At 40.9% G+C, this 23,005-nt stretch overlaps 9 protein-coding genes across 9 annotated transcripts; 5 read left to right on the top strand and 4 right to left on the bottom strand.

The window, feature by feature from the left end:
- Nucleotides 1–63: 63 nt before the first annotated feature.
- On the top strand, nt 64–978 carry HG535_0G00180 (aminotransferase class IV; the record flags this gene model as incomplete). The annotated part of the gene is made up of 1 exon (XM_037289963.1): nt 64–978. One exon carries the CDS (start codon nt 64–66, stop codon nt 976–978), a length of 915 nt encoding a protein of 304 aa, XP_037145858.1.
- Nucleotides 979–1,942: 964 nt separating this feature from the next.
- HG535_0G00170 (uncharacterized protein) lies at nt 1,943–3,547 on the top strand (the record flags this gene model as incomplete). The annotated part of the gene is made up of 1 exon (XM_037289962.1): nt 1,943–3,547. One exon carries the CDS (start codon nt 1,943–1,945, stop codon nt 3,545–3,547), a length of 1,605 nt encoding a protein of 534 aa, XP_037145857.1.
- A 1,138-nt stretch (nt 3,548–4,685) lies between these two features.
- HG535_0G00160 (mannitol dehydrogenase family protein) lies at nt 4,686–6,200 on the bottom strand (the record flags this gene model as incomplete). Its single annotated transcript, XM_037289961.1, has 1 exon — nt 4,686–6,200. The coding sequence occupies one exon, from the start codon at nt 6,198–6,200 to the stop codon at nt 4,686–4,688; it is 1,515 nt and encodes a 504-aa protein (XP_037145856.1).
- Nucleotides 6,201–7,474: 1,274 nt separating this feature from the next.
- HG535_0G00150 (sugar porter family MFS transporter) lies at nt 7,475–9,202 on the top strand (the record flags this gene model as incomplete). The annotated part of the gene is made up of 1 exon (XM_037289960.1): nt 7,475–9,202. One exon carries the CDS (start codon nt 7,475–7,477, stop codon nt 9,200–9,202), a length of 1,728 nt encoding a protein of 575 aa, XP_037145855.1.
- Nucleotides 9,203–11,383: 2,181 nt separating this feature from the next.
- HG535_0G00140 (aldo/keto reductase) lies at nt 11,384–12,400 on the bottom strand (the record flags this gene model as incomplete). The annotated part of the gene is made up of 1 exon (XM_037289959.1): nt 11,384–12,400. The coding sequence occupies one exon, from the start codon at nt 12,398–12,400 to the stop codon at nt 11,384–11,386; it is 1,017 nt and encodes a 338-aa protein (XP_037145854.1).
- Nucleotides 12,401–13,787: 1,387 nt separating this feature from the next.
- HG535_0G00130 (uncharacterized protein) lies at nt 13,788–14,915 on the top strand (the record flags this gene model as incomplete). Its single annotated transcript, XM_037289958.1, has 1 exon — nt 13,788–14,915. The coding sequence occupies one exon, from the start codon at nt 13,788–13,790 to the stop codon at nt 14,913–14,915; it is 1,128 nt and encodes a 375-aa protein (XP_037145853.1).
- A 2,211-nt stretch (nt 14,916–17,126) lies between these two features.
- On the bottom strand, nt 17,127–18,728 carry HG535_0G00120 (uncharacterized protein; the record flags this gene model as incomplete). Its single annotated transcript, XM_037289957.1, has 1 exon — nt 17,127–18,728. The coding sequence occupies one exon, from the start codon at nt 18,726–18,728 to the stop codon at nt 17,127–17,129; it is 1,602 nt and encodes a 533-aa protein (XP_037145852.1).
- Nucleotides 18,729–19,293: 565 nt separating this feature from the next.
- On the bottom strand, nt 19,294–20,820 carry HG535_0G00110 (uncharacterized protein; the record flags this gene model as incomplete). The annotated part of the gene is made up of 1 exon (XM_037289956.1): nt 19,294–20,820. One exon carries the CDS (start codon nt 20,818–20,820, stop codon nt 19,294–19,296), a length of 1,527 nt encoding a protein of 508 aa, XP_037145851.1.
- A 505-nt stretch (nt 20,821–21,325) lies between these two features.
- HG535_0G00100 (zinc-binding alcohol dehydrogenase family protein) lies at nt 21,326–22,543 on the top strand (the record flags this gene model as incomplete). Its single annotated transcript, XM_037289955.1, has 1 exon — nt 21,326–22,543. One exon carries the CDS (start codon nt 21,326–21,328, stop codon nt 22,541–22,543), a length of 1,218 nt encoding a protein of 405 aa, XP_037145850.1.
- Nucleotides 22,544–23,005: the final 462 nt, after the last annotated feature.

The following is a 23,005-nucleotide window of genomic DNA, read 5'->3' as shown; positions in this document are numbered from 1 at the left end:
ATCTTGAAAAGATGCTGAAAAAAATTGGTACACTGTGTCAATTGATCTGTTATTAGCGTGGAAATGCAAGATCAAACGAAATATAGTGCTCAAAGCTACGCGGCTGATGCAAGGAATGAGAATGTTAAAGTCTACGTAAACGGTGAATTCTACCCCAGAAATGAAGCTTCTGTTTCGGTCTTCGATGCAGGGTTCGCTCTAGGGGACGGTGTCTGGGAAGGCATGCGCTTAATCAATGGCAAACTATTGGCAGTTGACGAGCATATGGATCGTCTCTATTCCGGTGCTGCAAGCATTCAAATTAATATAGGACTGTCAAAAGATGAAATGATTCGTGAAATTTATAAGACGACCGAAGAGAACGACATGCATGATGGTGCTCATATCCGTCTGATGCTCACTCGTGGTACAAAAAAAACTCCCAATCAAGACCCTCGTTTCGCGCTTGGCCCTCCAACTATCGTGATCGTCGCTGAATATAAAGCTCCCAATCCAGCTATATGGTCCAAGGGACTTAAACTACTTACATCTACCATTCGCTGTAGTACACCAGATGTATTTGACTTACGATTAAATTCTCACAGTAGGTTGAACTTTATCCAGGCCCTTCTACAAGCTATCAACGTTGGATGCGATGAGGCGCTGATGTTAGACCCTCGTGGGTTTGTTGCCAGTTGTAATTCAACCAATTTCTTTATTGTGCGCAAAGGTGAACTCTGGACATCAACTGGGCTATATAATTTCAACGGTATAACCAGGAAGAAGATCATAAAATTATTCCAGGAAAAGATAGGAACTTTACGTGAGGTTGATTTCACCTTGGCAGAGACCTATTCTGCCGACGAAGCTTTTGTCACAGGAACTTTAGGTGGGGTTACACCGGTTACCTCGATCGATGGCCGTGCCATTGGAACGGGTTTGCCTGGAGAGGTAACGAAGAAAATAAGCGACATATACAAGGAGTTTATTTCCTCTTAGGCGCTCCACGTATAAACTGCTGCATCCTACTGACTGCGGAGCTATATACATGAACTATTTGCGAGCACCAACTCCATTTTACGCCTACACGCCTTGGTCTTCACCCCCACGAACTTTCCGCTTACATACTTTTAATATGTTACATAGAAATTGAGAGGCCTGCTTGCGAAGACGATTTTCGGATTCTCCAGTGACTCTTGTCCTCATTTTCCTCACTCATCTCTCAGACGAAGGTTACACTGCGCAGGTAAGGCACACCACAGCAACATGCATATTGCACTGCAGCAACCTATAGCGTAGTTTGTGAAACAACACCATGTGATGGTCGACAAACTCGTTTGTGAAAGGAGACTTTCGCAACAAACTAGCCAAACTTGATAAATTGTCACACTATCTTCAAGTCTTCAGGCTTCTCTAAATGCTGTATACCCGTTCAGGCCTCTTTTTGCTAAGGGCAAGTTACTCAGTCAAATGAAAGATACCAAAGCTTTAAGAACGTGCATTTAAATCTGACGTTGCTGTTAAGCATCGCCATTGACTTTTTCTGTCTTTTTTTGTCTTTCTGGTTTTTTGCTGAAATGTAGCTGTCCTTAGGTCTGACCCACTTCCAGGAAGTGGGTGTCAAGAGTTTCTTATCGCTCGCGGTTTTGACACGGAAAATTAATCCCGAAAGTCATTTGCCGTGTGTAACGAACGCATCATTGATAGAGATATGTGGCGTCGCTAGGTATGGCTGATTGACGCTGGGGCTGATTGACGCTGGAGCCATGATAAGATCATTCATTTAGATTATTCATTTTTTCTTGTTTTAAGTCTCGATGGTTTTCGTAAGTGCAGTGTGATGAAATCAGAGTGTCAAGCCTTCCAGTGCTCTTATATTAATGGGATCAGATTTCAACGAAAGAGACGAATTTGCCAGACGAATCGGACAAAGTAAGCCAAGTTGAATAGGGCGAGAGGTAGGATGAGCAATAAATACAGGCTTGACAATTCCTCTGCAAGCCAGCAGGGCTCAGCAAGCAAGCTGGAATATGGCAATATATCAGAAGAGCTCGAAAATACAATTGGCCCACATGACGGTTTAGGTCCATCAGGTGACAAAAACAACGAGATAGGGGTCGTCAGTAGGCTGAGCAATGACTCAGAGTTAGCTGCAGATAGGCTGAAGCTGAACAAGAAAGTGGTGATGAAAATAGATCTGGTAATACTTCCGTTCTTGACGTGTTGCGTTTTCTTGCAAATTTTGGACAAAAACTCGCTGTCATATGCGGCTATTTACGACCTAAGGACAGATCTGAATTTACAGGGCCAAGAGTACAGTTGGCTTGCCACTATTTTTTACATCAGTTATTTGTTCATGCAATTTCCCGTCTTTTTCTTACTTCCAAAGATAAAAAACTTACCGGGATTTATGTCATTGCTCCTGATTGGATGGGGCGTTCTTGTTATGCTTTTGGCCGCATGCAAGAACTTTGCTGGATTTGCCACTTTGAGATTCTTTTTAGGGGTGTTTGAAGCTGCTCTTCAGCCCTGTTGTATCATCCTGTCGTCAAGTTGGTATACCAAAAGGGAGCAACCACTTAGAATGGCTATGTGGTCTAACACTTTTGCTGGTATTTTCAATGGTATCTTTGGGTATGCTTTTGGTCACTGGAATGCCAAATTACACATCTGGCAGTATATGTTTATTGTTTATGGAGCTGTCACGATTGTCTTTGGTCTATTCACTTACCTTGTTGTTCCAAAAGACATTGAGTCAGCTTGGTTCCTCAACAAAAAAGAGAAGGAGTGTGCAGTTGCAAGAATTGCTACAAACCAGACCGGTATCCATATCGGTGTGGACCGCTTGGAATGGTCACAGATGCGTGAAAGTATTTTTGATGCAAAATACTGGCTCATCATAGTCTTCATCATCGTGCAGAACTTTGTTAATTCTGGTATCACGAACTTCAACACCTTCATCATCAGAGGGTTCGGATTCTCTAATTTCAGAACTATGCTTCTGGCAACTCCACAAGCAAGTGTTGCAATGGTTGTTTCACTTTTGGCAGCAGCGGCAACCTATTTCATTAAAAACATAAGATGTGTTTTGATCTGTTTTACCTCAGCAGTTACAATGACGGGTATCATAATGATTTGGAAAATATCCCCAGAAACACACAGAAATGCGTGTCTGGCAGCAGTTTATATCTGCGGCTTCTTCAATACCCCTTATGTTCTTGCTCTGTCTCTATTTTCCTCGAATACCAGTGGCGCCACTAAGAAAGCATTCACTTCTTTTAGCGTTGGTGTATTTTACGCATTAGGAAATTTAATAGGCCCTCAATTTTTCCTAAACTCCGAGAGTCCTACTTACCAGACTGGTATCAAGGCTATGCTGGCAGCTTGTGTTATTATGATTTTCTGCGCCGCCATGTATGCATTTCTCTGCACTTTGGAGAACAGAAAAAGAGACGGAGAGCACCTAGAAGACCCCCAGAATGTTATAACTGCCATAGAGATTGGTGAGGAGGTGGACAGACAGAACTTGACCGATGTCCAGAACAGACACTTCCGTTACACGATTTAGGCTTGACCAGAGAATACTTTGGGTATTTGTAAAGACAAGAACGATCCCCTGGACATAATTCCCCTCTGATGAGGGCATTTTTACCCTCGCGCAATGGCATAGTTACTTAGCTCTACATTTTCCTCATTACAGCTGGTGCTTTTAGGCAATTAGTTCCTGCATGAGGAATGTTTCGGTGTGTATATCGTTCTGATAAAGGAGTCCATTTGTAGGACATTGTTTTCACGTATTTTAAAGGCCTTCGATTCAGACTACACATGTGGTTAACTCTGCCCTATAATTGATACCATGTTTTTTTCTAAGGGACCTCTCTTCAATCAATTACACTTGAATTACATAGAGCTTGAGGTCATTTTGTGGAATAACTTGCACTAATAGCCTCGTTACCTTTGAAAATTTTTCCTGAGAACAGGAATTGGAAGAAGCACCACTTCCGAAGGTAGACAACCGATTTATAGACATCAATTTATAGACTAATATACCAAAATTATTATCTAATCACAAGGGTGCACTCAAACGGAACACTCATCATAAATATAGGTATTAAAATCATGATCGAAGTTCCCTGCTAGCATTGTACTTACTCATTTGCAACCTAATGATAAATTTTTTTAGCAGGCCAAAGATTTATTGTTTGCGTACCTCTTGGACTTACTAAACTACTGTGATAAACTTATACAATAGCGTTCTCGCTTTTACCGCATACTTGTGCAACAGTAGATAAGTCTCATCTTCATGTGTTCTGCAATTTTCCTAGGTAATGCTTATGGTGGTGTGGAAACATGCGGATTGTATTTTGCTCCGAATACTAAATAATTGAGCTGAGGCTTTGCAGGTACTAGTTGGGAGAGCTTTCCTGGACCTTCATTTGACACGTCTGAAGTTGTATAAGAGACATTTATGGCAACTCAGATGAAGAAATATCTTCAAACTGGTGGAGAGTCTCTTAATCTATACGTCTAGCTTATAAAATTCCCTTTATTTTTTTATTTTCAAACATATCAAGCATCATTCAGTATATATATAGTTCATTATATAATTCATTATTTTCATATTCCGACGTACATAGTAAGACATAACATGTGACGGAAAGATAACGGAATCGCAGAGATCAAAAAAACCACCAGTCATTTTTTACTCAGTCCTTGTATGCAAGCAAGCGTGCTCTAACAGCTTCCAAAGGTCCTTTATTTGAAATTAGCTTCATATCATTTGTTAGCTGGTCTACAAATGCCTTATTGTTTCTCAAATCATCTCCAAACAGTGTTTCAATTCCTAACAAAGATGCGGGATCGTCACAACCTTTATTAGCTGCTTCTTTCAAGGTTGATGCCATCACATCCTCAATTTCAAACTCTTTTCCGACCATGTCGACACCTCTGAGATAACGGAACCATCCAGCAACCCCTAAAGTTAAGAGATCGAACTTACCATCAGGCTTAGCAAGCTGTTCAGAAATTGAAGGCAAGACGTATTTTGGCATTTTACCAGAACCCATTAAACATATACGAGAAACTTGATCTTTGATTGCTGGATTGGAGAATCTTTCTAGAACCGATAGAGAATATTCACCAAAATCAACACCCTCAATTTTTGGAAGCAAAGGAATGACTTCTTCGCGGTTCATAATACGAATGTATCTGTTGATTAAAGGATCAGTCACAACCTCATGGATATACTGGTAGCCTGCTAAATAGCCTAGATACCCCATTTCAGAATGGGCCCCATTTAACAAGCGCAATTTCATCAATTCATAAGGCTCAACATTCGAAACAACTTGAACGCCAACTTTCTCCCAGTCGGGACGGCCCTGTGGAAAATGATCCTCAAGAACCCATTGGATAAATGGTTCACAAACGACAGGACATTTGTCCTTTATCCCCAAGATTTTTGCCAAGTATTCCCGATCATCATCAGTCGTCTTAGGAGTGACACGATCTACCATAGCGTTAGGTGATGCCACTTCACTGGAAATCCAACTTGCTACTTTTGAATTCTTGAGTTTTGCAAAAGCGATCAACATGGATTTCAACGTTTTACCATTTTCCGGCATATTGTCACAGGACATTACAGTGAATGGAGCAAGCCCTTTATTGTAGCGGATTAACAAAGCTTCGTACAAATAGCCATATATGGTACAAGGAGTGTCGGGATTCTTTAAATCGTTGGCAATTGCAGGGTCTTCTGTTTGCAAAGAAGCCGTTGCTTCACTATGATAGTAGCCACTTTCCGTAACTGTCAAAGACACGATGCGTGTATCGGGATTAGCCATTTTCTCAATAACAGCTCTTGGATTTTCAGGTGCATACATGTAAGAGGTAATTGATCCTATCACACGCGTTGTACTTTTGTCTATCCCACGTTCCAACAAGGTGTATAAGCAATCCTGACTGTTTAGGTCGTCACGCATGATTGCATCAGGTTTTATCAAGCCCACCCCACAGATTGACCAATCTTTGGTGTTATGCTGCTGCATTAATCGGTGCATATACAGTGCCAAATGAGAGCGGTGAAAACCACCCACACCTAAATGGACAATCCCTTGTTTAACTCCCTGTCTTGAGTAGTTAGGGACTTCGATGTCAGGGATATGCCAATTTTTAATACTATTGTTGCTCAATGAAACCGGTGTTGTCTGGTTATCTTTTGTCATATTGATGTTGGTCTAAATATAAATACGTATCTGGTTTGGTTAATTCTTTGTTATCTCTTTCGAGTTGTTGTTTGGATAAGTACAGCTGAAGGAGGAATAAAATATGTGGAGAAAAAATGTGGACATCATCCAGCCTTTTTATATGTTCTGAAAAAATTCCTCTTCAAACTTGCTCTTTATTGAAAACACATAACGTGTTAGATCAGAATTTGGGGGAAAGGATCACTGTGACAATATGCGCATGGTAAACTCATTTCAACAAATGTACGAGCACACGTAATTACGACTTGAGCTTCTAACTATACACAATAAAAGGTCGAAATCTTACCTCAAACGGTAGTATCGTTTGGCCAAGGGCGAGGTTCTCACATTACGTCAGGAAAAAAGAACAGAAATACTAATGTAAAAATTTTTTCCCCGGATAGAGCGAATTATAAGGTGCAATTGTAACAACACGCTTGCGAATCAACCTCTCGGAGCTGCCTAATACTCTGGGGAACGTAAAAAAAATATGGGGTGAGAGGTCGAACGAAAAGGAATTACTACTTTTAGCCTCGATGTTTGTCATTTCATGGTTCTGTATCGATAGCTGTTTGGGACTTATTTCTTATTCCCATGAAATGTCTTTTCTTTTAGCAATTGGTTGTTTTTCCAGAAAAAACCAATAGTAAACGGTGGGGCAAATAGGCACGTTGTTTTGTTTTTTGGCCTGCACACCCCACCCCCGCGCTCAATCAATTTGAAATTGTCAACCAATTAGCTTTCGTGAATTATGGCGCTTCGGGGAAAGGGATTGACCCGAGGAAAAAGAAAGGAGAAACTAGCACGTATGCGACCTGTTTCGAGCGAAACGCTCCTCGAAAGGAAAAAGTGGGGGTAGAAACACGGGGTAGAAACACGGGGTAGCATTCTTTTGTTCGTACCGCGTTGTATGGTGGGGCTACAGGCACGATCCGTACGAGGAAAGGTTATAATAAAATACACACCTGCGATATATGCGAGCCATAGTAGCTCTAACGAAAAGAGTATTCGTAATAAACAAAACCTGGGACAAATATTGAGCAAAAAGAAAAAAAAGAGACAGCTAGCTGTTTTTTTACACAGCCTGCTTCCGGGTGGATCTGATATTCGAAATGAATGGAGGTCATACCAAAAAATTAAACACGTATAAATGGAGCGCTATTAAGCCTCTCAAAAATGGTTAAGTCTCTGGAAAAATAATCATCCTTCAGAAAATAAATCTTAAAAAAGAATAACCATAAGAAAAAAAAAATATGAGGGCCGGAAGTATTGCAGATTCCTACGCTTCAACTGCGAGAGGATCACCAGAAAATGCAGATGTATTTGAAGGAACTCCAGGCATTGAGACTCAAGTTGCAACGCCGCTAGATAAGGCGTCGCTTCAAGATTTAAAAGATACCGAGCTGGAGAATGTAGCGGCACCTGAAGCTCCTAAAAGGAGCTTTTTTTACTATATACTGATAGTTACTCTTTGTTTTCCAGTCTCTCTGGGAGGCTTCTTGCCCGGTTGGGATAGTGGTATAACTTCTGGGTTTATCAATATGGAAAACTTTAGAGAGAACTTTGGTTCGTACAGCCACACGACTGGACAGTATTATCTCAGTAACGTTAGGATGGGTTTATTGGTCGCTATTTTCAGTGTTGGGTGTGCTTTGGGTGGAATTTTGTTAGCCAAGCTGGGTGACATATTTGGTAGAAGACTTGCAATTATCATGGTAGTAGTAATATACGTTGTCGGAGCAATCATCCAGATTTCTGCAACAGGAAAATGGTATCAGTACTTTATCGGGAAAATTATCTACGGCTTAGGGTGTGGTGGTTGCTCTGTTTTGTGCCCGATGCTTTTATCTGAAATTGCACCAAAGGATTTAAGAGGTGCGCTAGTCTCTATGTATCAGTTGATGGTTACCCTTGGTATATTTTTGGGATATTGTGCTGGCTATAGTACTAGAAACTATAAAGACACTGCTCAATGGAGAGTTCCATTAGGATTGTGCTTTGCATGGGCAATCATTATATGTATTGGAATGCTATTGATACCAGAATCGCCCAGATATCTAGCAGAAAATGGAAGAATAGAGGAAGCTCGTCGTGCCATTGCCAGGTTGAGCAGGGTCCCAGTGGAGCACGAGTTTGTAGAGAGTGAAATTGATCAAATCGTTCAAGGTATTGAGATCCAGAAAGCAAATGGTGAGGCTTCGTGGGGTGAGCTTTTTTCAACCAAATCAAAAATTTTGCAACGTTTGATTACAGGCTGTCTCGTCCAATCTTTCTTACAGTTAACTGGTGAAAACTACTTTTTCTTTTATGGGACCACGATATTTAAATCTGTTGGCCTTACGGATGGTTTTGAAACTTCAGTGATCATAGGAACGGTGAATTTGTTTTCTACTATCGTTGCAGTGTTTGTGGTCGATAAACTTGGTCGTCGTATGTGTCTGATGTCGGGTGCAGGTGGTATGTTGGTTTGCATGGTCGTCTTTGCGAGTGTGGGTGTTACCAGACTATATCCAAACGGACAAGATGCCCCAAGTTCAAAGGGTGCAGGAAATTGTATGATTGTTTTTACAATGTTCTATATATTCTTCTTCGCAACAACTTGGGCTCCGGTGGCTTATATAGTGGTTGCAGAATCATTCCCCTCAAGGGTAAAATCGAAGGGTATGGCCATTTCAACAGCATTTAACTGGCTATGGCAGTTTTTAATTGGATTTTTCACTCCATTTATAACAGACGCCATTAATTTTTACTACGGTTATGTTTTCGTTGGTTGTTTGGTGGCAATGTTTTTGTATGTTTTCTTCTTCTTGCCAGAAACCAGCGGTCTATCTTTGGAAGATATACATGTATTATACGAAGAAGGTATACCTCCATGGAAATCGGCTTCGTGGATTCCTCCAAGTGAGCGCTTTAATCACATGGAGGTACAAAAAAATGACGACATTGAATCGAAAAGGTGGAATCCTTTCCACAAAAAGTGATTCAAACAGGGACCTTTTTTATCAGGAACATTCGTCTAGCACGGAAATTAATTTAAATTTTAGGTTACCATGTAAATAACGATTTTGATGTTAGTAAGGATAAATATATATGATTGTTTATGATTTATATCAAACGATTTTCGCACTTTGAAACTTCCTCCATTGTCGTGTTATTGGTCTTGAATTTATGAAAAGTTGTGAAAACATCCTTTTCTTGACTTAAACTTTTCAAAACTTCGTTGCTTTGTCTGAAAGGGTCAGCCCCAATTTTTTTTAATACTTCTAGTGTCTTAGAAATGATGCCATAGTTATAAAATAATTGAAGTATGATCAACAGTTCCAAAAAAAAAAGGAATTTTTTCAGCTAAAAATATATTGTCTGTGATGTGAAGCTCTTTACTACTGTAAACTTTTGTTTTTGACGCAAAAAGTTAACTCAATTTCGCTTGAACTTGTGTATCAGCCGTTCCTCTAGCAGATAATACTCCTCGTTTTTAATCACTTTGAAATCCTATAAGTACTGCATTAAGAAAATTCTTTTTTGTGTGGTACTTCAGTGAATATCAGTTCTTATAACATTAACTATTCAGCCACCCTCCCACATTCGTAAGCCAGGCATGCTAACTCTCATGAATAATTAAAAAACAAAACAAGAGTGCAAGACATGTTTCTGTTTCGGCCACTGAAACTAATTTAGTTCATACATAAACGAAAGAATTTCAACGACTACAAATTAGTGTATTGCATAAGTAAAAAACGAAAGACAACAGGAAAAAGTGGGAAGAGCGCTCTGTAATGGGTCTGTAAGAACAGCTGTAGTCTCGAAATACCATATCTTCAAACTAAAAGTAGTCGCATAAGAAGATTAGATTATCGAATTCTCGGGGACCGAGATACATTTGAAAATGATGCTAACAAAGCAGATCGCATGATCGATTGAGATACTTTTAAAGACTTTCACGGTTATTAATTGTATTTCAAAAAAATACCATCAAGCTAGTTTGGCAATTTTTATAGCCATAGATGTCACTGGTAAGATTTCTGTTGGGTTCTCTACGGTCGTAGAGCGTCCTGTAGATAAAATGACATTGGGATGTGATGCTTCTTCCTTATCTGAGCGTTTGGATTGAAACAGTCGTATTTGCGAATAATAACAAAACCGTCAGAGAAACTGCAGCGAGTCTACTCCCAATTGTACAGGAGGAGGAGGAGTCACATAACTTTGTTCCTATCTTGTCCTGATCGCTAAAGATACAAGAAATCTATGCTTTGTTCAGCAAGAATCTTTCCAATGCTGTGCCGCCTAAAAATTGGATACTGGTGAACTAATCAGTCTTTTCCTTTTTTCTAGCACAAAAAGGTAAATATATTGTAGCGTGGAGGAGCACGAGATTAAGCTTGTGCCCATTACCAATGTAATCGGCAAGCAAGACCTTAAACGTTTGTAAAAATAAGGTCCTATGGGCATCTTTCCTGGGGAAAACTATAGTGCGTCCCAGTAAGGAAACTCAGTATGAGTCCGGTTTATTTCTAAGCAACACGTTAATACTAAAAAATGTGTCTGATAATCGTGCCTCACAATTTCTAGAAACTAGTGCTTACTAGATCTTACTAGCTCTTAGTAACCATTAAAGCATGTTAGGATTTGAGCTATTTGGTTTGACCTAATAATTTAACGCAGAACGTGTGCATTGAAAGATACAAAAAACTCGGCACAGTAATTACTTCTAGCACATTACCTGACAAGGAACTCTCTCCGAACACGATACATACTGCGTTTTCCAACCTTCCTCAAGAGGCCTTAGACGTCAAGAAGTTATTGAGCGTCTTCTGCGAGAAGCATATAGTCCAATGAATCTCCTGCAGTCAAGGCCTTCGAGAAGCTTTAGTAAGCTCTCACAATGGGATGAGAGTCACTGCTGTCGAAGACCAAATTGCTCTCAAGCGCCGGCATCCCCATATGTCTATCCGCACAAACGGCGTTTCAAATAAACCTTTTACCAACAAGAGAGGTGTTATGCCAGTAGAGCCTACCACTGCAGAGAACATAAGATGTCTTTCATCTATAGAGTTGCAATCTTTTTGTCGATTACACACAGACCCTATCTCTGTACTACATATTAACATTGCTGATTGTTATTAAACTAAAAGAGACCCAAAACAGATAATTTTCATACCGGTTCATAACTCTGGCTTAGGTGCGTAGCATTCTTCGAGATATTTACTTTCCTCCTCAGTAAAAGTTACGTCAAGCGCACCAATTGCTTCTTTGACACGCTCGACAGAGCTCAACCCGATAATTGGATAACAACCTTTACTCAAGACCCATGCCGAAGAGACCTGCGCCATCGTCAAGCCTTTATCTTTTGCCACCTTTTCAATACGCTTGATAATTTCTTTGTCTTCCTCTGTCACCTGCTGCAAACGAGGGTCAGCGTCAGATCTTGCTGTCGTCTCTCCAAATGGCCTGGTCAGTAGGCCCCTGTTGTTAGGGGACCATGGAATTAGGGCAATGTTGTGCTTCTTCGAATACGGAATCACCTCTCTCTCATCCTCCCTGTATACCAGGTTATATTTCGATTGCCAACTGGAAAACTTGAACCAATTGTGCTTTTCGGCAATGTATTGCATCTCCACAAATTCAGTAGCCTTCATGCTGGATCCACCAATGTACCTGACATCACCTCTCTCGATGACATCATTCAATGCCTTCAGTGTCTCCTCCATCGGAGTATCGTAGTCCATTCTGTGGATCTGCAAAACGTCGATATATGTTCCCAATCTTTCCACAGACTTGGCCACTCCATCCAATATGTGCTTGCGCGACAACCCACCCTGGTTGGCGAGGGCCAAGGCCGTCGCGTCGTCCTTTTTGTACAAGGTACTGAGCGGAAGCTCCATCGACTCATTCACAGCGAAACGAACCTTGGTGAGGATAACCACTGTTTCTCTGTTGATGTTGTAGTGCTTCAAGAACTCCCCCAACATCCGTTCACTTTTCCCGTTACTATACACATCCGCGGTATCGAAAGTACGGATTCCGCGGTCGTAGCAGTACTTCAGTATCTCAAACACCTTTTCCTTATTATCCATGACCCATGGCGACCATTTGCTGGAGCCGTACGACATACAGCCCACGATAATGGGTGAGATTTTTAGACCGGTGTTGCCAAACTTGACTTGCTTAACTAAACTCATTGCGACCTGGTGCGTTGACCGTGGAATGATTGCGGAAAGGGGCTGACTGTAAAAAAGACGAGACCTTCTTCTTGTCCTGCTTGTGGCTCCTCAGCAGCCCAACTGCCCGAACTCAGTTCTAGCCCTCCCCCTTTATATAAAATCGAGTCCCCGTAACTTGCGCTGGAATAAAGGGAACCAGACGCCTGCTCGCGCGCTTATCCAACGAGATTGTCACAAACAAACCCAAACCCACCTGCGCTCAGCACCTGTAGGAACGTCCACTCAATCTCGCCCACTGAGTCAACCGCATAACGATCTTTTCTGTTCTTTCCATTCTCTCCCCCGATCATGCACAGATAAGGCCTTCCGATCGAAGCCGCTTGCTGCGCAGATTTGCCCAACGTGGCGTTCACCAGCTCCCTGTCGTAACTCAGACTATAACAATGAGGTATTTACGCTCTACTGTGAACGCTCGCAACGTGAACGCCAAGGCTATTGTGGGAAAAAAAAGAAAAACAATCTTCGAGAGTCAAACCTCTTGGCCTCCTACCCCAGCACTCGCGAAGCAGAAATAGAGTTTCGAGAAGTATTGCGACTTACATAGTTACATGGCACGTCGCCCCTCAGGTAAGAAAACTAATGGCTAGAGGTATCAGGGTCTCCCAGCACAGCCAGCACAAACTTGAAGGGTGGGCTTTCAATCAACCGCATGTCCGGCCTGCATCTCACGCCTGGGCACGGTAAGACAGACTTCGAGAGCTGGTGAGTTTGGCGCAAGCCAGAATTTCCCATAGATGCCTCATTTACCAAGGACATCAAAAGCTTTTGACCTGAAGAAATACCGCTCGCTTCGCGAGCGGCGAGCCAGGTTCGCGGATCATGTAAGTCTTGATTATGAAGCGCTTCAACTCAGCCATTACATGGCACGAGACCTTTGAGTCAGGTACTAGTATCTGTGACTTAGAAGTGCAACTATTCTAGTAGGATGCCTGTGAAAAACGGGTGGCAAATTAGTGGAAGCTGACGCGCGAGCCGTACGTATGTTTGGAGAACACAGCGACCAGCTTTAGTTTACGCAGCTTACGTAAGGCTCGAAGTAACCCTTCAGGAAACACGACTATGTAACTTTCACTCATCAGGCTAATGCAGGGGGACTGCATTTCTGCTTAGTAAGTTCCTCGTTCGCCAACGCGCATGGATCGTATGGCCGTTTCAGGGGTGGGTGGCGTTCGAAGCGGATAGGAAGAGTGCGGGAAAGCAGGTATATAAATAAGGATCTTTTAAGGAAGGAGGACTGGATTTAATTGTAGCACAGGGGAGGTAATAAGAGCTCCAGTTGCTGCATCTGAATTACAGCTTGCTCTTCAGCACCTAATTGATCACCACCAAGAATCCTACAGTTAATATGTCTGATTTATGGGCTCCGGCTCCCGAACCTGCTACCGAGCTAGGTCGTCTTAGAGTGCTTTCCAGCAAAGCGGGTGTCAAGGTCTCGCCACTAGTGTTTGGTGCTATGTCAGTTGGAGACGCATGGAATGACTTCATGGGCTCGGTCGACAAAAAGCAATCTTATGCTTTGTTGGATGCGTACTATAAAGCAGGTGGTAATTTCATCGACACGGCCAACAACTACCAAAATGAGCAGTCAGAGACCTGGTTGGGCGATTGGATGGCGGAAAGAAATATCCGTGACCAATTGGTGATTGCTACCAAGTTTACCAGCGACTACCGTTGTCACGCGTTAGGCAAAGGTAAGACCGCCAACTTTGGTGGTAATAACAGGCGCAGTCTGCACGTGAGCGTGCGCGACTCGCTACGTAAGCTGAAGACCGATTATATCGATATCTTGTATCTCCACTGGTGGGACCACATGACATCTATCGAGGAGATTATGGACAGTCTGCACATCTTGGTACAACAAGGGAAGGTTCTTTACCTCGGTGTCTCCGACACGCCAGCATGGATTGTTGCCGCAGCAAATTATTATGCTGTCTCCCATGGCAAGACACCTTTTACCGTGTACCAAGGTAGATGGAATTTGATGGTCAGAGACCTGGAACGTGAAATTCTTCCTATGGCTAGGCATTTCGGGATGGCAATTGTTCCTTGGGATGTTTTGGGTGGCGGTAGATTCAAAACCCAAAAAACTATTGAAGAAATGAAAACCAACGGAGACCGGTTGCGTGGTTTCCTAGGTGCCGGTGAACAGACGGAGGCCGAGATCAAGATCAGTGCAGCCCTGGAACATGTTGCCAAAGAGCATGGCATAGAGTCAATTACATCTATTGCTCTTGCCTATATCCGCTCCAAGGCCAAAAACGTCTTCCCATTGGTGGGTGGTAGAAAGGTTGAACATCTCGAGCAGAATATAGCCGCCTTGAAAATAAAGTTGACTCCAGAACAGGTTAAATACCTGGAAAGTGTTGTGTCTTTCGACCTAGGTTTCCCTTTGAATTTTATTGGTGAGGATCCCAATGTGACAAAGGTTCTTCCACATTTATCTGCTATGTCTTTTGTTGCTAGTTTCGATTAACTGAGAGAATTGTATACGTTCACTTACATATAGTCAACGGTCATCGTGATGATGTTTCGGGATTGTTGACATGTTTTTTTAGCGATTTATCTATTCTTCCGCAGCTTCTTTTCGATTGCGCAGATAAATTTTCTTTACAGAAATGGTGTCCTTTGAGTTCACAATAACTTTTTTTCGAAGAATTTATTAACCTTATTTGCTTTCACGGTTCTTTTAGATGGTACTTGTTCTGAAATTGAAACGTCTCCCTTTTTGTTTCTTTCCAATCTCTCGTCGCATAGAATGTGACGCCTTTTTCGCTTCACACTCTTAAATCAAATATCTATGTCTCTGACTGTCATCATGTCGGTACTCTCTGAACCAGTGTAATAAAAGTATAAAATTCTCAAAAAAACCTGTTAAAATTTGAGAACATTGGCAATACTGAGTCCGCAAACATGATGTTGCGTTTCAGGTGCTCTACCTAGCATTTTCGAGAAACGCTGGGTGTATTATTAACGAGTGAGAGTGAATTAAACTTCCTTTATTTATCCTGAGTACTTCAATTTATATAGCCATCTTGTTGCTTTAAAAAATTCTGCCGTCTCGCGGATCAAAAAGCTATGAGTAGGTGCAATAGGAAGGTTACTGAATACATAATGTTAGCTTGCGTGAGAAATATGGTATAAACAAGGAGGTTGGTTTTTTATATCACGAAATTTTATGTTGTCTACATTGAACTACTACTGCAACCTGTCGAAAGAAGATGGCAACAAGCGATTTGAATGGCAATAATAAGGTTTTGTCAAATATTGGTATTCATTAGCTCAGCGTTGCATAACCTTCCAGAAGCTTGAATTTTCTGTTACTCTGTGGTGGCAGGAATCTTAATTCTGCAAGATGCCGCAATGGTATACTTTCTGCTGATACAGCTGGCACATAGCCACATCCGTTAAACTACCACCAGCCTTTTCACCTCCACGGTTCTCTGTAATACTTCAAGTAGATAAACAACGTTAATATCTCCTCGTAGCTCCAGTAAACATACAATTGGTTGAATGAAATAGCGTCCTATTCTATTTCAAACCGCGATTGTGTTTACTGATAGCGTTTTCAAGCACCTGCTTACAGTTCTCATCTGCAGAAACAATATTGGAATCCTCGGAACTGTTGAAATTGATAATTTGAAAATTGGCTTCAGCCAGTGGAAAAATACGTCAAACAAAATAGTAATTACATTCATTATCTCCAAGGAGTAGAATCTGCCTTTACATGCGTTTTCTTCCCTTCCCTTAGACCATGTTGTTGAAAACCCTTGCAGGAATTCTTATTAGTGATGCGGGTAAACACTGGAACTCCGAACAAAGAGCTAAACAGAAGAGAAAATACTCTTTCCCTCTTGCTATTGAGACATATGACAGTGACCTGGAAATACTGCTAGGGCTAACCCAATCATTTCTTTGATGTAAGCTGTTCCACTCTTATACCCGATAGTAAAATAGTTACATATCTGCGTCCCTGCACTTCACAATAATGTTATCGGTGTCCAAACCAGCTAGCATCCACAATTTCGAAAATGAATCACTATTTATCTTTGCCAGTCAGAGTCGACTGAATAATGAAGCAGTAGCCTTGTCTCAACTTGAGACATTTCTTTGAGATATTTCAGTCGGACAAGATGGCATTAATTCGCAGCAAAATTGGCTTTCTTGGTGCTTCAACTATAATTTCTTTGCCGTTTTTTTAGTGGCAGGAGTTTTTGACAAGTTTTCAATCACGCCAACATGCGCCGATCTTGGTGAAATCAGTGATGTTGTGCCAGCGATTCTATCATCAATAGTTTTGCAGTGGTCAGAGTTTTGAAATGAAAAGAAACATTAGGAAGCCAAGCACATCCATCTTTCCATATATATATTTTCTTCTGAAGTCGGTTTGTATTTGTGACATGTTTCATGTCTTATATAATTTGAATATCCACATGTCAAAGAAAAAACACTCTTATGCGTGTAATACTTCTTTATATTTTCTGCAATCCATCAATGCAATATTTATAGCTAAACTTTAGTAGCTAGGCAATAATCTGTGATCAATCTAAACAGTGAGCTGTCCATCACATCGGATGATGGCATGATATTTCAAATTTACTAATATGTATCAAAGCTCTTATGTTTTTAATCGCTCAACAGTCAATTGGACCTATCACTTTGTAAATGAAATAATGTCATTCGCAATTCAACCTGTAGGTAACGTTGCTTCAACTAGTATTCTTTTATTCTTTATTTGGTAGAATAATCTTTCCGCAGTGGCAGCAGAGGCGTTCATATCATCCAGATGATTTTCATCGAATATATCTGAACTTTTGCGTCCCTTTGGCAAAAACTCAGATGCCTCATTCACATACTCTGGAAAGTTAGAGACGGAATAATAATGGTACAGTACGCTTTTGCTCCTTTCGACAATCTTCTTTTTCTCTGAAGCGACCTGAAACTCCTTAGCTGGGAGTTTGCCGTTGTTTGTCCACATGCCGGCTATGGTCGCAGCAGCCAGCTCAAATGATGGCCACTTGAATGGTGACACAGTCACGCCCACAAATGCCAGTGTTGGATCCTCGATAGCGAAGGAGTTGAGATATAAACCACCGATCATGGATGACCCATCCGGGATGCCATTTCTATGAAAAATACGGACGCCAGTCTCTTCGGAGTTTAAAAAGGTGTAATGCCAGTGGTAGCCTGTTGAGAAGATTATATAGTCGACTGCATCGACGGAGGAATTATCCTCGAAAATAATTTTTTTTCCATTGGATGCTATCACTTCTTTTATCCTTGGTTTAACAATGATACCATCAGAATTTGCTGCATTCGTTAACCATTTATAGATTTCCTCCTTACCAGTCGTTCTTGAGACAATAACCTGTTTGGCAATGGGGAAAGTATACTGTAGAATATCTATACCACTTAGGCCTGTTCCCACAAAAAGACAAACTTTGTCCTTGAAGATATCTGGGTTCCTATAAGATTTTGAATGGAGGACACTCGAAGGTAATTCTTTATTCCACGATGACAGGCCCTTTATATGGGGTACATACGGGACCGAGTAGTGCCCTGTGGCTACAACGATAGCATCAAAATATTCGGTATACCATTGCGCCATCAATCCATTTTCTGTACTGTGCTTTACAATGAGTTTCCATTTCTTGCCATCTGGGGTTTTACAAATACGGGCAACTTCAGAGTTGAATCTAACTTTGCCAGCTAAATTGTGTTCCTCAGCAAAGTCGAGGAGACGATTTGTTATTTCACCGTTTGGAACCAAGGGCTCTAAAATATCTCTGGTGGAACCCTCACATCCAGTTCTGTCCTTGTGGGGAATGAATGAGTTTTTAAGGTATCTGCTAGGAACATTTGAATATAAATGCTTGTAAATACCACTACTACTCCACCTGTAACTACCAGGGTGGTTTTTTGTCTCCAAAGGATTCTTCAACGTATATTCTTCCACTCCAAACTGTTCAGGCAATGCCGTTTCAGGTCTCAAAACATAAGGATCATTATATCTCTCTGTTTCTAGCATTGATTGCGAAATAGTATCCGGATTCTCAAAACTTGGTGACCAGATTCCGCCAATTTTTGCAGTTTGTTCGAATAATACCACTTTACTAAAAGCTGGGTCTTCATTTGAGATTGAATTATCAAGCTCGCCATTCTGCTTGTACCTAATGGTGGTGGAACCGTCATTCTTAGTATTTAATAATTCAAAAAGAGTTGTAATGCCGGCTGCACCTCCTCCAATAATTGCCACAGTGTTGATTTGAAAACCATCCTTTACTGTCATAATTACACCCTCTTATACCTGCAGCCTCCAAAATGTTCTGCTCCTCAAATACGCTCTCCTTTAATTCAAGGGACATGAATGAAACATCTTTCAAATTGCAAAATAATCGTTGATTTTCGACTTATATAGAAGTTATTCATGACTGTTTTCGTTATTTACAATTCAATATCATCCGCTCTACTGCTGGCACCGGTTTTCGTTGGTGCCCAAAAATTATCTAAAACTTTGAGTCGCTTTGACTGAAGTCTTCCACAGTTTTTTGTGGCGCCGTCAACTCAAATATATAATGATTAACTTTTATCAATGATCAAGATACCATTGGAGATAACCCATCGATAACAAATAAAAGATATAGTGCTTTCTAAAATCACAATCGCGACGGTATTTTCAGGTATTGACACTTTCTAACCATTAGACACACTACCTAAAATATAATATATGCATATTTAATTCTTCGAAGATCTCATATGAGTGATTGAATTATTCAGTCTAATTAATCATGAATAGTGCTTCTTTGAAGCAGAGACACTGTATATGTATTAAAGCTCAACAATTTCTGTCTTCATCATACTTTATTCAAACGACTTTCATAATCTTGCTTGGACTCATCAGATGCCCAGTTCAAAGTGTAGGCCGGATGAGTAACATCGAGAGTTTTTTGCCCAAAGAGCTGCTCCCTGAAGGTGAGGTATTCACTTCTTTCGTCGGTATCGGGATAATCTCTTCTGGCAAGACCACGGTCTCTCAACACAGGCAAAAGCTTGTCAACAATTTCCTCATAGCTCTGTGGTAGCACAGTGTATGCAAAATTAAAGCCATCAATGTCAGATATATCAACCCATTCCTGAATGGTATCTGCGACCTCTCTGGGTGTCCCAATAATTAAGGGGCCGCTACCACCAACTTTAATTTCCTGGACTATGGCTCTTTTTGTCCATTTTTCAACTCTGGGATGTGCATTTTGCCATTTTTTCACTGCCGATGCAACTGCTAGATGCTCAACGTTCGTCAAAACTTCTTCATCCCCAAATTTGTCGATATCCACACCAGTCCACCCAGAGAACATTGCCTTTGCACCTTCTTCATCAGAGTACCGCAGATATTCTAGGTACCGACTTTCAGCCTCTTCGTGCGTGTCACCTAAGATCACAGTTATCAAAGCCAAAAACTTCATTTTAGTCGGATCCCGACCGTATTTATTCTGTGCAATCAATTTGATATCCCTGACAGATTTTTCCAAATCTTCTGGTGTCAATGATGCCAAAAAGATTACTTCCGCATTCCTGGCAGCCAACTCTATACCACGGGATGAGGTTCCAGCCTGTATAATCACTGGGAGCTTTTGTTGACTTGGTGATGTAATTCCAGGCCCTGGCACTTTGAAATACTTCCCAACATGATTGATATGTCTCAATCCCTCTGGGTCCGTGAAAATTCCGTTTTCTCTGTCCAACTTCACAGCACCATCCTGCCAAGAGCTCAAAAACAACTTTAAAACGACTTCAACAAATTCTTCAGCACGTTTGTAACGTTCTTGGCTGCTTGGAAGAGTCTCTCCATTCAGCAGATTCCTTGACGCGCTGTCCAAATAAGACGTTACGATGTTCCAACCAACTCTACCATTTGTTATGAGATCCAAGGTTCCCAATCTTCTGGCAAGATGATAGGGCTGCTCACTAATGGTAGATATGGTAATACCGAAGGCCAACTTTGATGTCACATAAGCCATCAAGGGGATAAAATAACTTGGGTCAGATATGGGCCATTGCGCTCCGGTTTTAGCTACCGGCCCAAAGTTCTGCCCCCCTTTGTAAACATCGTACGGACCTAAAACATCTGCCAGAAAAACCGTGTGGAACTTGCCTCTTTCTAACAGCTTAGCCAGGTCGGTACAATACGTAGGGGTTTGGTATAACTGTGTCGACTTGTCATTGGGGTGTCTCCAAATACCAATTGTCTGGTTACCAGCAGCTCCCATCAAGAAAGCATTGATTATTAATTCTTTTTTTCTCTGTGGGTGGGGTTTTGCCTTTTTAGCTGCTGCCACATTATCAATCTTAGATAATTTTCTCTTGCCGTTGTCTGTCGTCATTGCTTTACAATACAGTCAAAAAAATCCAACACACGCCTACGAGTGCCTGATATTCTCGACCTCATGAAACTTTTGCATCTTCCCTTTCTGAACCCATGATCTATATACTAATCTTGATATATATTTTTCTGGCTGTCCGTTCGAGAACCTCTTATGGTAATGCTTGTGGTATAAGTGGTTGACAGAGCATTTAGTCTTTGTCTTCGGGCGCCACAGAAGACCGGCACCCGGAATTAACAGGACCTGTTCCATGAAGTGCTGAATGAATTAACATCGTGGTGTCCTCCTCAATTTGTTATGGTCATATCAAACTTTCAATAGAAAGCAATTTAAGTGGAGTTTCTTAAATTTCGTTTCTTGAACCGATAAGTGCTGTTTCTAATTGGACAAGAGATCTGCCTTATTTATTCAAAGAGTATAAAAATGTAGATTCAGATGCAAGGCCGAACCCTGAGAAATTTGAAGAATATAGGTGCTCAAAAACATAATTATATTGTGGCGCAGGATGTTAAAAAGGAGGATTGATGATCCATCCTACTGTTTTGAGGAAAGTTCTCAGAAAAGTGTAGAAAAAGTGGGAAGCTTCAAATCAAGAAGGCTTTTTGAAAATGAAAGTCCATCCATAATTGTGCCAAGATTTCAAAAAGGCCTAATTATTTCAACGTTTGAGAAAGATTTAGTTGCCTGCGCCAGTTTACCTGTCACCAAGCAATTAAAAGAGTACGAAATTCTTGTTCAAAACGAATATGTTGGCTTGAACCATGTGGATTGGAAGTCCAAAAAGTACAGGTTCAATATATATTCTTTTCCATGGGTTAATGGCCGAGAGTGCAGTGGAATTGTGATTAAACAAGGCCCCAAGGTGGACAAAAAAAAATTCCCGATTTTTTCAGAAGTATTCTTGGCCAGCACATCTTACCGAGACCTGAAAACTTCAACTTTTCAAGAGTACACGGTTTTTGATTCCCGGTTGGTTTGGAGAATTCCACAGCATAAACTGCCCATTGGTTTAGTTCAAAATAAATTTGGTCTTGAATTCGCCGCTGGAATTGGTGTGGCACTAGTGACAGCTGGTTCAGCAATCTCCACTATTGTAGATTTGACAGTAGAGGTACAAAAAAATAACGACAAAGCGCAAAACATTGCAATATGGGGTGGTAGCTCTTCTGTAGGACTTTATGTCATACAATTGGCCAAAGCCTGCAAAAAATTCGACAAAATTGTTATTATATCTTCAAGCAAACACAAAGATTATCTAAAAGAGCTAGGCGCAACCCATGTGATAGATCGTTTTCAACCTGCAGAGAGAATCTTGGAAGAGATTGCGGATCTTTGTCCGGAAGGTGTCAATTATGGAATTGATGTGATATCCAAAGAAACAGCCACTGTATTGTCCAAAATATTGGAACACGGTAACACCGAAACCAAGAAGCTAGTTTGCATTGTTGGACTCCCCGAGGGTACAACTGAGTGTGTGAGAAAAAATTTAAAAACAAAGTTAATAATTGAAACTGTAAATATAAAGAAGTTTCATGAAGATATTAGATTTGGTTCTTGGTTCGTTAGTTATACTTCCAAGCTTTTTGAAACTGATCAGTTAAAGCCTATAAAATCCTTGAAAGTTTTTAAATCACTTGGCAGCTTTGGCGAAGGTATAATGAATGGTCTGAAAGAATTGGAAGATAAAGGGGCAAGTGCTGAGAAGTTTGTTGCAAGTTTATAGTTTTCAATTATTTCAGCATCCCTGTCTATATAAGATAATACCTCAAAATATATATCGATATATAAAATAAAAAATCAAAACGTATTTTACGAGGAAATTGTTTTCGACAATGGTTCCGTTTGCTTGTTCATTGTGTTATTCTCGTCATGCAAAGTTTTAGAAATAATTACCACCGATAAATAAAAAGGAAAATATTTCTTTCGGTATTGATTTTGGGGAAAATGTGTGTTTTTTAGCGAGTTTTTTATGTCTCTAAATGTGGTGGGGTTTTGCAAAACTCTGGCACCTGGCACCTGGCGCCCGCCCTGGCGCCAGGCCGGACACTGAGCAAACGCGCCACAAATATTAAGCTAAAGACTTTTAAAGAATAACTACGAATAATACGGTATAAAATTGTGAAAACGATGAAGATATAAAAAGTCACAGGTATCGAAGAAAGTGCATGGACTTACTTTCAAGGGG

Source organism: Zygotorulaspora mrakii, chromosome 7, assembly GCF_013402915.1.
Source record: "Zygotorulaspora mrakii chromosome 7, complete sequence".
NCBI lineage: Eukaryota > Fungi > Ascomycota > Saccharomycetes > Saccharomycetales > Saccharomycetaceae > Zygotorulaspora > Zygotorulaspora mrakii.
Note: the sequence above shows the minus strand (reverse complement) of the source record. Positions and strands in the feature narration are given on the sequence as shown.